The 11065-nt window shown below is 46.0% G+C and overlaps 1 protein-coding gene across 1 annotated transcript; it reads right to left on the bottom strand.

Annotated features, from left to right (window-relative positions):
- Positions 1–9673: 9673 nt before the first annotated feature.
- On the bottom strand, positions 9674–10660 carry LOC148534829 (taste receptor type 2 member 39-like). Its single transcript, XM_088465691.1, has one exon. The coding sequence runs from the start codon at positions 10658–10660 to the stop codon at positions 9674–9676; it is 987 nt and encodes a 328-aa protein (XP_088321817.1).
- Positions 10661–11065: the final 405 nt, after the last annotated feature.

Below are 11065 nucleotides of genomic sequence, written 5' to 3'. Positions count from 1 at the left end.
GATAGTCACCAGAATGTTCCAGCAGATGAGAGAGACTATCTGAGGTGTAACCAATGATGATCCCTCATGTTGTGTGCAGTGATAGTCTGCCCCCAGAGACTGGAGACTGGCCTTGTCCATTGCAGGGTACAGGTCTTGTCAGATACTCAGAGTGTACATGGCCAGGGCTTAGAACAGGAGCAGCATATGGGACAGTGGGTGGAAGTCTGTCACTCCAACTTGATATATTGGTGGCAATGACAGCTGTGGGCTGGGGAGATGCAGCGATCATAGGGTGCCTCTGGCTTTCTGCCATCCACCCAAGTCTCTTGGCCACAATTGGGAAGTAGTTTCAGAACTTTCTCCTTTTGTGCAGGGGGTGGAGGCTGTGTTTGGGCATCAGTGAGAGCTGTAAGGGGAGGAAGGGGGTGGGGCCACACTACCGCTCTCTACTTGAGTTGTGGCAATCATGGGGTGCCTCTGGCTTTCTGCCATCCATTCAAGTCTTTTGGTCACAATTAGGAGGTAGTTTCAGGACCTTTTCTTTTTTTACGGGGAGAAGGCTGTGTTTGGGCACCAGTGAAAGCTGTAAGGGGAGGGTGGGTGTGGGGCCACGTTCCCAATCTCTACTTGACTTGTGCTAGACATATGCTCTACCTCATTATATAATAGATTCTGATTCAGACCCGCTCGCATGCGGGTTGATGGTTGGCCAGTGCGCATGCGCAACGCGCGTGTGCAAGCCCCGTAGTGAGTGTGAAATCACTCGCTCTGGTGCTCGCAATAAAATGGGGTGGCTGTCGATGTTGATCATTAATCTTTAATGCGCATGCATTAATCTTTTGACATCAGCAGGAGGAGCAGAATATTAGTTGACAGCAAGGAGGCTGTGTTCCTGAACAATAAAATTTAAATTGTTGTGTTATTCTTATGACTTGTAATAGAAATTGAACCTGTAATTTTCATTGTAAAAGTGCCAATTGACATGATATGATCTCTTTATTGTAATAAAATACCTAATATACTTGTCCAAAGTCAGTCTACTTACCTCTTTACCTCTCTGTACCCAAGAAAGAACCTAGAAACCCCATTCTTACGTATACCCAGTTTAGGGGTGTTACACTTTCAATTTTTTTAAATTAATTTCTGTAAAACCTGCTTTACTACTAGTACCATATCGATGTTGTGACTTAAGCCCTGGGGCATGGACCTTCCTAGAGGATGAGGAAGTTGGCAGCCTTGCACTGCTGGAGGCAGCTACAACATGTGGTTCTTGGCCTTGCTCTCCTGCATTGTGACAGCCCTCCATGTTGTCACTTCTGAGACTAGAGAAGAGGACGTGATGGGCCTAAGTTGGGGAAAGAAGCAGAGACGAGGGGCCTGGATGTACGTTCTCCTCATCCACAGGTCTTGAGTGTTAGCGAGACCTGGGCAAAGGTGCGGAGTCTAACTCACAGGATGGTGTTCACCAGTGACCCCCCCAATTGGGATATGGGCTTAGCTGCACTCCGTGAGCAGGTGGCGGTCCTTTGACCAGGTACCCAAGCCCTACAGGGATAGAGACACTACACCCATGGCCCAGCGAGGATATGCCTGCAAAGCACCAAACAGTCCCTTAAAACACTATTTAGAAAAACACCTTGACAGGAGGATCAAATGTCAATAAGGATTTCAAGTGGGCAGCAACTCACGGTTATTTGAGACGTCACAAGAGATAGAAGGCACATGGGTAGAGGTGGTATACGTTGTAGCACGGATGTTCACTGGAGACGTAAGGCACACAGGTGGGGATGGCACGGGTATTCACCAGAGATGTATAGGCACACAGGTAAAGGTGGTAACACTTCTGCACGGGTATTCACCAGGGACGGGAGGCACACAGGTAGAGATGGCATACTGCTGCACGGGTATTCACCAGAGACGGGAGGCACACAGGTAGAGATGGTATACTGCTGCACGGGTATTCACCAGAGACGGGAGGCACACAGGTGGAGATGGTATACACTGCTGCACGGATGTTACAGAGACAGAAGGCACACAGGTAGAGATGATAACACTGCTGCTACAAGGAAGGTTAGGAACCTCGACCGGGAACTCACTATAGCACGCTAGGAGACAACCATTGTTCAGGCAATTTCCTGGAACCTGTGGAACAGTTTTATACCCAGGGGAACCCTTAGACAGGTGCACAGCATCAGCTGATCACGGACCTATCAAAGAGAAGGATACAGTCACATGGGCCGACTGTCATGGCGGCGCCCATGTCCGGACTTGCGATGCCGGACACCAGCCCACCAGGAAGCCACTACATGCGGGGAGAATACTCAGCCTCTCACCTGCCGTCGCACAAGCCGCCCGACCACCCAGGATGACTGGGGAAGCTGGCGGCGCGGTAAGCAGGAGCCGATCCCCAGCTGAGCCCTGAGAGTACCCCCTCCTTTAAGGGTGGGCACTGAACACCCTTCAGGCTTACCTGGAAATCTCCTATGAAAACTCTGGATTAGTCGCGGAGCGTGTACATCAGAGGCTCTGATCCAGGCCCTCTCCTCGGGGCCGTAGCCCTTCCAATCGATGAGATATTGAAGGGTGTTGAATTTGTGCTTGGAATCCAAGATCTTCTCCACCTCAAATTCAGTGCCTTGTGATGTCTTGACTTGAGGCAATTTAGGAGAACAATTCTGAAAACGATTGAGCACCAGGGGTCGTAAGAGAGAAACGTGAAAAGTATTTGAAATCTTCATTTGAGGAGGAAGTTCCAATTTATAAGTTACTGGACTGATTATCTTAAGGATACGATATGGCCCAATAAAATGTGGAGCAAGTTTGATGGACGGGACTCTTAAGCGAATATTCTTGGAAGATAACCAAACCCTGTCCCCAACTCTCAACAGTGGAACAGCCAAACGTCTTCTGTCCATGAATTTCTTGTAATTCCTTGAAGATTGCTTAAGGGATAGGTGAATTTTATTCCATAAAACTGAAAAGGATTGGATCTCCTGATTCACAGCCGGGACATCTATAGATGGAAGCTTCTGGAAATCTGGAACTCGTGGGTGTCTACCAAAAACCATAAAAAAAGGAGTGGATTTAGAGGAAGAATGGAATTTAAAATTATGAGAGAACTCTGCCCATGGTAGGAGGTCCACCCAATCATCCTGGGAGGATGACACAAAGAGCCTAATGAAGGTCTCCAGCTCTTGATTGACCCTTTCCGTTTGACCATTCGACTGTGGGTTGTAGGCTGAGGAAAAGTTCAGTTTAATTCCACAGGTGTTACACTGGACTCTCCAGAATTTGGCTGAAATTGAACACCTCGATCAGAGACTATTTCCTTGGGGAGACCGTGTAATCTGAAGATGTCTCGAATAAAAATTTTTGCTAATTGAGGAGCAGAAGGAAGGCCAACGAGCGGGATAAAGTGTGCCATTTTAGAAAAGCGATCCACGACCACCCATACCGTGTTATGCCCCTTGCACCGAGGTAATTCAGAAATAAAATCCATTGAGATGTGGGTCCATGGAGCAGCTGGGATAGACAAAGGATGAAGAGGACCAACCATCTGTCTACGCGGAGTTTTATGTTGGGCGCATTTGATACAGGAGCGGACAAACTCCGTGACATCCTTCTTCATGGTCGGCCACCAGTAAGATCGAAGTAAGAACTGGTAGGTTTTGGTGATTCCAGTGTGACCTGCAAACAAGGATGCATGAGCCCAAACCAGCAATTTTTTACGTAGATTAGGAGGTACAAAAATTTTTCCAGGTGGTAGAGATACTACTTGAGTAGGAGCAAACACCATTGGGTCTAAAATGGGACGAACTTGAGAACACTCATCCTCCTCCAACTTGGTCATAAAGGAGCAAGATAATGCATCAGCTTTTTTGTTCAACACACTGGACGAAACTGAAGTTTTAAATCAAACCTAGAAAAGAAAAGTGACCATCGTGCCTGCCTGGCATTCAACCGGTGTGCAGTTTGCAGATAGATTAGATTCTTATGGTCTGTAATAATCGTAACAGGAAATTTAGTCCCTTCAAGAAGATACCACCATTCCTCCAAGGCTAAACGCATAGCTAACAGTTCTTGGTCGCCAATAATATAATTCCTTTCTGCAGGAGAAAATTTACGGGAGAAAAATCCACAGGGATGAGTCTTCCCGTGTTCAGCAGTCTGAGATAATACCGCCCCTACTCCAACAGAGGATGCGTCCACCTCCACAATGAACGGTTTGTCAATTCACGGCTGGCAGAGAATTGGAGCTTCCAAAAAGGCTCTTTTTAGGTTTTGAAAGGCTTGTACTGCTGGAACAGACCATTTAGAAGGATTGGCTCCTTTCCTTGTGAGGGAGGTAATGGGTGCTTCCAGTGTAGAAAAATGTGGAATAAATCTCCTATAATAGTTCGCGAATCCTAAGAAACGCTGAGTACCTTTTAAAGAAGTAGGTAGGGGCCACTCCGAGATTGCTTTTAGTTTATCAGGATCCATCTGGAGACTCCTCCTGGAGATTATATGACCCAGAAAAGGTACCGACATTTGATTAAACACACATTTGGATAGTTTCCCAAAGAGGTGATGAGCACGAAGGCGGGACAATACCTCCCATACATGAAGATGATGGTTCTGTAAGTCTCTGGAAAAAATTAAGATGTCATCGAGATAAATCACAACAAATTTATGAAGAATATCAAGGAAGACCTCGTTGACATAGCCTTGAAAAATAGCTGGTGCTTTGCAAAGACCGAAGGGCATTACAAGGTACTCGAAGTGCCCGTCTCTGGTATTGAACGCGGTCTTCTACTCGTCCTCCGCTTTAATTCGAATCAAGTTATACTCGCCACGTAGATCCAGCTTGGTGAAAACTTGAGCCCCTTGGACTTTGTCAAAAAGTTCAGAAATTAAAGGTAAGGGGTACCGATTTTTTATGGTGATCTGATTTAAGCCTTGGTAGTCTATGCACAGACGGAGTCCTCCATCCTTTTTCCCTACAAAAAAGAAACCTGCCCCTGCAGGAGAAGAAGAGGGCCAAATGAACCCTTTACCAAGGTTTTCCTTAATGTATTCTTCCATGGCCGCAGTCTCTTGCACGGACAAGTGGTAAACACGGCCACGTGGAGGACTTTTCCCGGGAAGTAAATCAATAGCGCAGTCCCATGGTCGATGCAGAGGAAGTACATCTGCTACTTGTTCACAGAATACGTCGGCAAACTCTTGATAAGCCTCGGGCAACCCCGTCTGGGAGGGGTGTCTAGGAGACTCAGGACGGAGAAACTTTTTAGCTGGGTTGGAGACCGTTACTTGGTTACATACTGGAATGACCTTGGCCAAACAGTTTTGAAAACAATGTGAGCCCCAGGACAAGATTTGCATAGCATCCCAGTCGAAGACAGGATTGTGTTGTTTCAACCAGGGCAATCCTAATACCAGCTCATAGGAGGATTCAGGTAATACAAAAAATTCTAACATTTCCTGATGTAAGCATCCAACTCGGACAGTCACAGGATAAGAAAGCGAAGAAATGGGTAGTCCCACCAGCGTTTTACGATCAAGTCCGGACAGTAACAATTTATTAGGTAGGGGAACAACTGGAACACCCAAAGTGTGAATCAATTTCTCTGAAATAAAATTACTAGCGGCTCCAGAATCAATTAAAGCATGGACCTTTCTTGTCCTGGACTTATGGGAAAGCGACACTACTAGAAGACTTTCTGATAATTGGGATGGCTTGAGAATGACCCCCAACTGAATGCTCCCTTCTTCAGTCAGGGTCTTGCATTTCCCGCAAGTAGAGGACAATTCTTCAAAATGGGGTTAGGTGCAGCGCAATAAATACACAGTTTATTTTGGAAGCGTCTATTGCGCTCTGCCAGGGTGAGTTTAGTTCTATTGACCTGCATCGGTTCCTCTTCCATAGCTGAGGTGGGCATAGGCAGACTGGCACCAGAAGGACGGACAGGTAGACGTTCACCTCTTCCCCTACTAGCCCACCTTTCCCGGTGACGAAGATCAATTTTAATGCAAAGAGAGATCACGTCAGTGAAGGATTCGGGCAAATCGCTGGAGGCAAGTTCATCCTTCATCCTCTCAGAGAGTCCATGAAGGAAGGACGCCTTAAGAGCTTCTTCATTCCATTTTAATTCTGATACCAGGGTCTGAAACTGGACTACATACTGCCCTACGGATCGTGCACCCTGACGCACACGGAGAAGATCAGAAGATGCAGATGCAGAATGGCCTGGCTCATCAAAAATTCTCTTAAATGCTAAAACAAATTCCTCGTAAGTAGATACGATGGGGTCCGCCCATTCCCATAGAGGGGAGACCCAGTCTAGCGCTGCTCCTGTTAACAGGGATATAACATATGCCACTTTTGCCCGAGACGTGGGGAAATTCTGGGGAAGGCACTCAAATTGGATCTCACATTGGTTAATGAAACCGCGGCACCGCCTGGGATCACCATCAAACGTTTCTGGAGTAGCTAACTGGAGTCGGGGTTTGGGGGTAGGAGCCACCGGTGGAGGAACTGATGGAGGAGGTGGGGGAGCTGCAGCCGGAGGAGCCGGAAGAATAGAGGCCAATGTGGTTTGTATAGAAACCAGTTGCCTCGAGAGCTCCTGTAAGTACTGAGCCACTTGTTGTTGAGCCGCCTCTTGGTTGTCCATCCGAGAGGTCAACTCTTGTAGAGACCCAGTACCTTGGGATCCTGCAGCCTCCATTGGGCCTGAACAAACTGTCACGTCTGAGACTAGAGAAGAGGACGTGATGGGCTTAAGTTGGGGAAAGAAGCGGAGATGAGGGGCCTGGATGTACGTTCTCCTCATCCACAGGTCTTGAGTGTTGGCGAGACCTGGGCAAAGGTGCGGAATCTAACCCAAAGGATGGTGTTCGCCAGTGACCCCCCCAATTGGGATATGGGCTTAGCTGCACCCTGTGAGCAGGTCGCGGTCCTTTGACCAGGTACCCAAGCCCTGCAGGGATAGAGACACTACAACCGTGGCCAAGCGAGGATATGCCTGCAAGGCACCAAACAGTCCCTTAAAACACTGTATAGAAAAACACCTTGACACGAGGATCAAATGTCAATAAGGATTTCAAGTGGGCAGCAACTCACGGTTACTTGAGACGTCACCAGAGATAGAAGGCACACAGGTAGAGGTGGTATACGTTGTAGCACGGATGTTCACTGGAGACGTAAGGCACACAGGTGGGGATGGCACGGGTATTCACCAGAGACATATAGGCACACAGGTAAAGGTGGTAACACTGCTGCACGGGTATTCACCAGGGACGGGAGGCACACAGGTAAAGGTGGTAACACTGCTGCATGGGTATTCACCAGGGACGGGAGGCACACAGGTAGAGATGGTATACTGCTGCACGGGTATTCACCAGAGACGGGAGGCACACAAGTAGAGATGGTATACACTGCGGCACGGATATTCACCAGAGACGGAAGGCACACAGGTGGAGATGGTATACACTGCTGCACGGATGTTACAAAGACGGAAGGCAGACAGGTAGAGATGATAACACTGCTGCTACAAGGAAGGTTAGGAACCTGGACCGGGAACTATAGCACGCTAGGAGACAACCGTTGTTCATGCAATTTCCTGGAACCTGTGGAACAGTTTTATACCCAGGGGAACCCTTAGACAGGTGCACAGCATCAGCAGATCACGGAGCTATCAGAGAGAAGGATACAGTCACATGGGCCGACTGTCATGGCGGCGCCCATGTCCGGACTTGCGATGCCGGACACCAGCCCACCAGGAAGCCACTACATGCGGGGAGAATACTCAGCTTCTCCCCCGCCGTCGCGCAAGCCGCCCGACCACCCAGGATGACTGGGGAAGCCAGCGGCGCGGTAAGCGGGAGACGATCCCCGGCTGAGCCCTGACACATGTTTTCTGCAGTCTTGAAGCAGTGTCACAATCACCAATAGTGTAGCCAAGGTGCGGTTACAAAATTAACACACGTGCAGTCATGCGCATACACAAAAAAAATAGAAAAAAAGACAAATGATGATTTATACTTTTTGTCAGCTCCAGAAGAACTTGGCCCCAGAGTAACGATTGATCATGACTGGAGTCTGTCAGCACAAGGTTGCAATTTGCATTATTTTCTGGATCTTGTCCACTACTACGGTTAAGCCTGAAAACCCATCCACACAAACAAGAAAAAAATATGATACTTTCATTGTTTTTTTTTTATTGAGCACGACTGTAGCCGCTGGATCTTGTGCGCTAATGTGGTTAAGTCTAATACCCACGCACACACAGAAGAAAAATATATATAAGACAGTGACACTTGTATTGTTTTTTTTTTGATTGAACATGACTGTAGTCGCTGGATCTTGTGCGCTAATGTGGTAACACCCACGCACACACAGAAGAAAAATATATATAAGACAGTGACACTTTTATTGTTTGTTTTTTTTAGGAACGACTGGAATCGGGCAGCACAAGGTTGCAAGTGCAACGTGCGTTGCTGGCTGGCTCTTGTGAGCTACTGTGGTTAAGCCTAACACGCACACACAGAAAAATATAAAAAGACACTTTGAGTCCAGAACTTGGGCCCAGAGATGGACACAGCACAAGCTCAGGACACTGCAGACAGCCCAGATGGATCACCAGACAGCACAGTGACAGTGACAGCACCGTGACCAGAGACCGGAATGGATCAGCACAGACAGCACAGTGATAGTGATTAATGACAGAATGGATCAGCAGTCACCAGCCTAGGACACAGCAGATAGCACCATCACCTCTCCCAGCCCTACACTACCCACCCTCCCTGTTCACTTTACACAGCCGGAGTGGAAATGGCATCCGTCGCGTGGTCCCTTATATACTACATTGATCATAGAAACGAAAGCTTGCGAACCGCGAGATTTCCATCTCTATGGTGTTGCCTCGGTTTTGAGAACCAAGTAAGGCGGGAACCTCCGAGCCTGCTTGGATTCGACTTGGATATGCTAAATTCGGGTGGGTTTGGTTCTCTGGGAACGGAACCCGCTCATCTCTAGCGCCGACCCAGGTGTTTTGGTTTTGGATCTGTATCTCCTTCAAGGTTTTGGATCTGGATTTGGTTTTGCAAAATCATCCTCAAGTGTCTTGGTTTTGGATCTGGAATTTATTTAAAAAAAAATAGATGAAAAGAATTAAAAACAGCTAAAATCATGTAATTTATGCAATCCAAAACCCGAAATTCAGATTTAAATCCGAATTCTGAAACACAAAAAGATCATAATTGCGACCCGGACTTACCCGGATCTCCTCAGGAGATCAGAACCACGATTTACCAGGATTCACGAAATTTGGGTGGATTCAGATTTCTGGAGAACGGAACCGCACATCTCTAGAAATAAGGCAAATGTAGAGCTTTCCTTGTGGTTATTTAAAAGTAAAAATTACTATAACTTATTCACATTCACATCCATATAGCCAGTAGGAAAAACCATCATAAAAATAACAATAACAAAAAAATTTATATTTATTTTATTCCTTTACAGATATAGTTAGCAGCACAGGAATTACTACACCTTATTCTGTTTTATGTAGAAAGCAAAGTCCAAGAAATCAAACACATACTGTATAATTAAGTTACACTATAGCTGTTGTCAAACTTAAAGTGATATTATAGCCTACAATTACACTGCAGCTTACAGACAATATATGAAACAGTACAGGCTGAATTATTACATTTGGTCATGTGGATTTCTGGTTCCTGCACAGCGCAGAGCAGTAAGAAGACAGCGCTTCAGTCTGGCATTGCTGGCTATTAATATAATAGAGTGCAGGCTTGGGTAGGCAGATGCACAAATAAGGAACAACAATACACAGACTGAATCTTCTGATTGGTAGCATAAAGTTATCATGTTTGAACTTAAAAAATACAAAGTGTAAAAGAACAGAAAAGAGACCATATTTCTAATTACACTTATGTGAGTGTCTAGTTGGATATTAGTGAATCCTGAGTCTTTGCTGCTCATATTCCTGGTGTGTTTCAGGAGCGATACAATCAGAAGACAAACGGCTGCACAGAATATGAGGAACGGTACGAGGGATCCTGTGAAAAAGATGATGAATACATTGCCAAAATTTGTGCCCAGAGTCACATTTCCAGTGTTAGAGCTGTTACTGTCCAGGGTAGAATTCATGTAATGTACTGAGTACACGAGCCATATGCTTGGCAGACTGGAAAGAAAAGACACCAGCAGTGACATCAGGAGCAGCCAGGGGACCATCCTGGAGATGTTCATCTTAAGTCTCATGAATAATCTGTTGCTGTAGTTTGTGATCTTCGCGCAGTAGAAGACGCAGAGCACGGTGCCCCACCACAGGCTGCAGAACTCCACATATTCTAAAGCAGTGTCAGTATACTTAGCAGCATCATTTGAAATGAAGGATTGAGTGACAATGACCACAGCAAATTCATTGAAACCAGCAATTAGAAGAATAATCCTCACCACTCCCAGGCTGGTCATGATATAGTCAATGGTTTGAAGAGTTTGTCCCTTCAGCCACCAAATGAAGATCTGGGTCACAATAATTGCATTGAGAAGTAATCCGATAATTATCAGAGAACAGAGGACAAATGATAACAGGATAAAAATGGGAAAATCCATATTTTCTTCAGAGTAATGAATACTGTCTTTCACAGCATCTAATTTCTTAACAACCATCTAGAGCTAAACCCATCTGATGTATGGTGTGGTATAGCAAGTTAGTATTATACATAGGGTTGTTTGCTTTATGTTTTGCATGACATTTGGCTACCAATCTACAAATAGCTATGTCATCATTACATTTTAACATTTGAGTGCAATGACTACTGAAAATTAGTTACATAATTATACACCTGTCAAACAAAAATAACCCTAAAACCCGTCTTTTACCTGGCATTTGTTTGTCGGGATGATTTGCCTGACCCAGCCAGACCCCCCCACCCTTCAGACAGAAAAGCTGATCAACACAAGTATTTTTTTCTGTCCGAAAGGGTCAACCCAGGTCAAAACATAGTCACTGACCCTGGAATTTTGACTCGAGTTGACCCTTTTATACCCCTTTTCCACCTAAATTCCGGGTCT

Source organism: Taudactylus pleione, unplaced genomic scaffold (genome assembly GCF_031769625.1).
Source record: "Taudactylus pleione unplaced genomic scaffold, aTauple2 ptg000063l, whole genome shotgun sequence".
NCBI lineage: Eukaryota > Metazoa > Chordata > Amphibia > Anura > Myobatrachidae > Taudactylus > Taudactylus pleione.
This window is presented reverse-complemented; position numbering and strand designations above follow the sequence as displayed.

Coding starts and splice junctions, on each gene's coding strand:
- LOC148534829 (XM_088465691.1), bottom strand. CDS start 10,660: ATGGTTGTTAAGAAATTAGATGCTGTGAAAGACAGTATTCATTACTCT.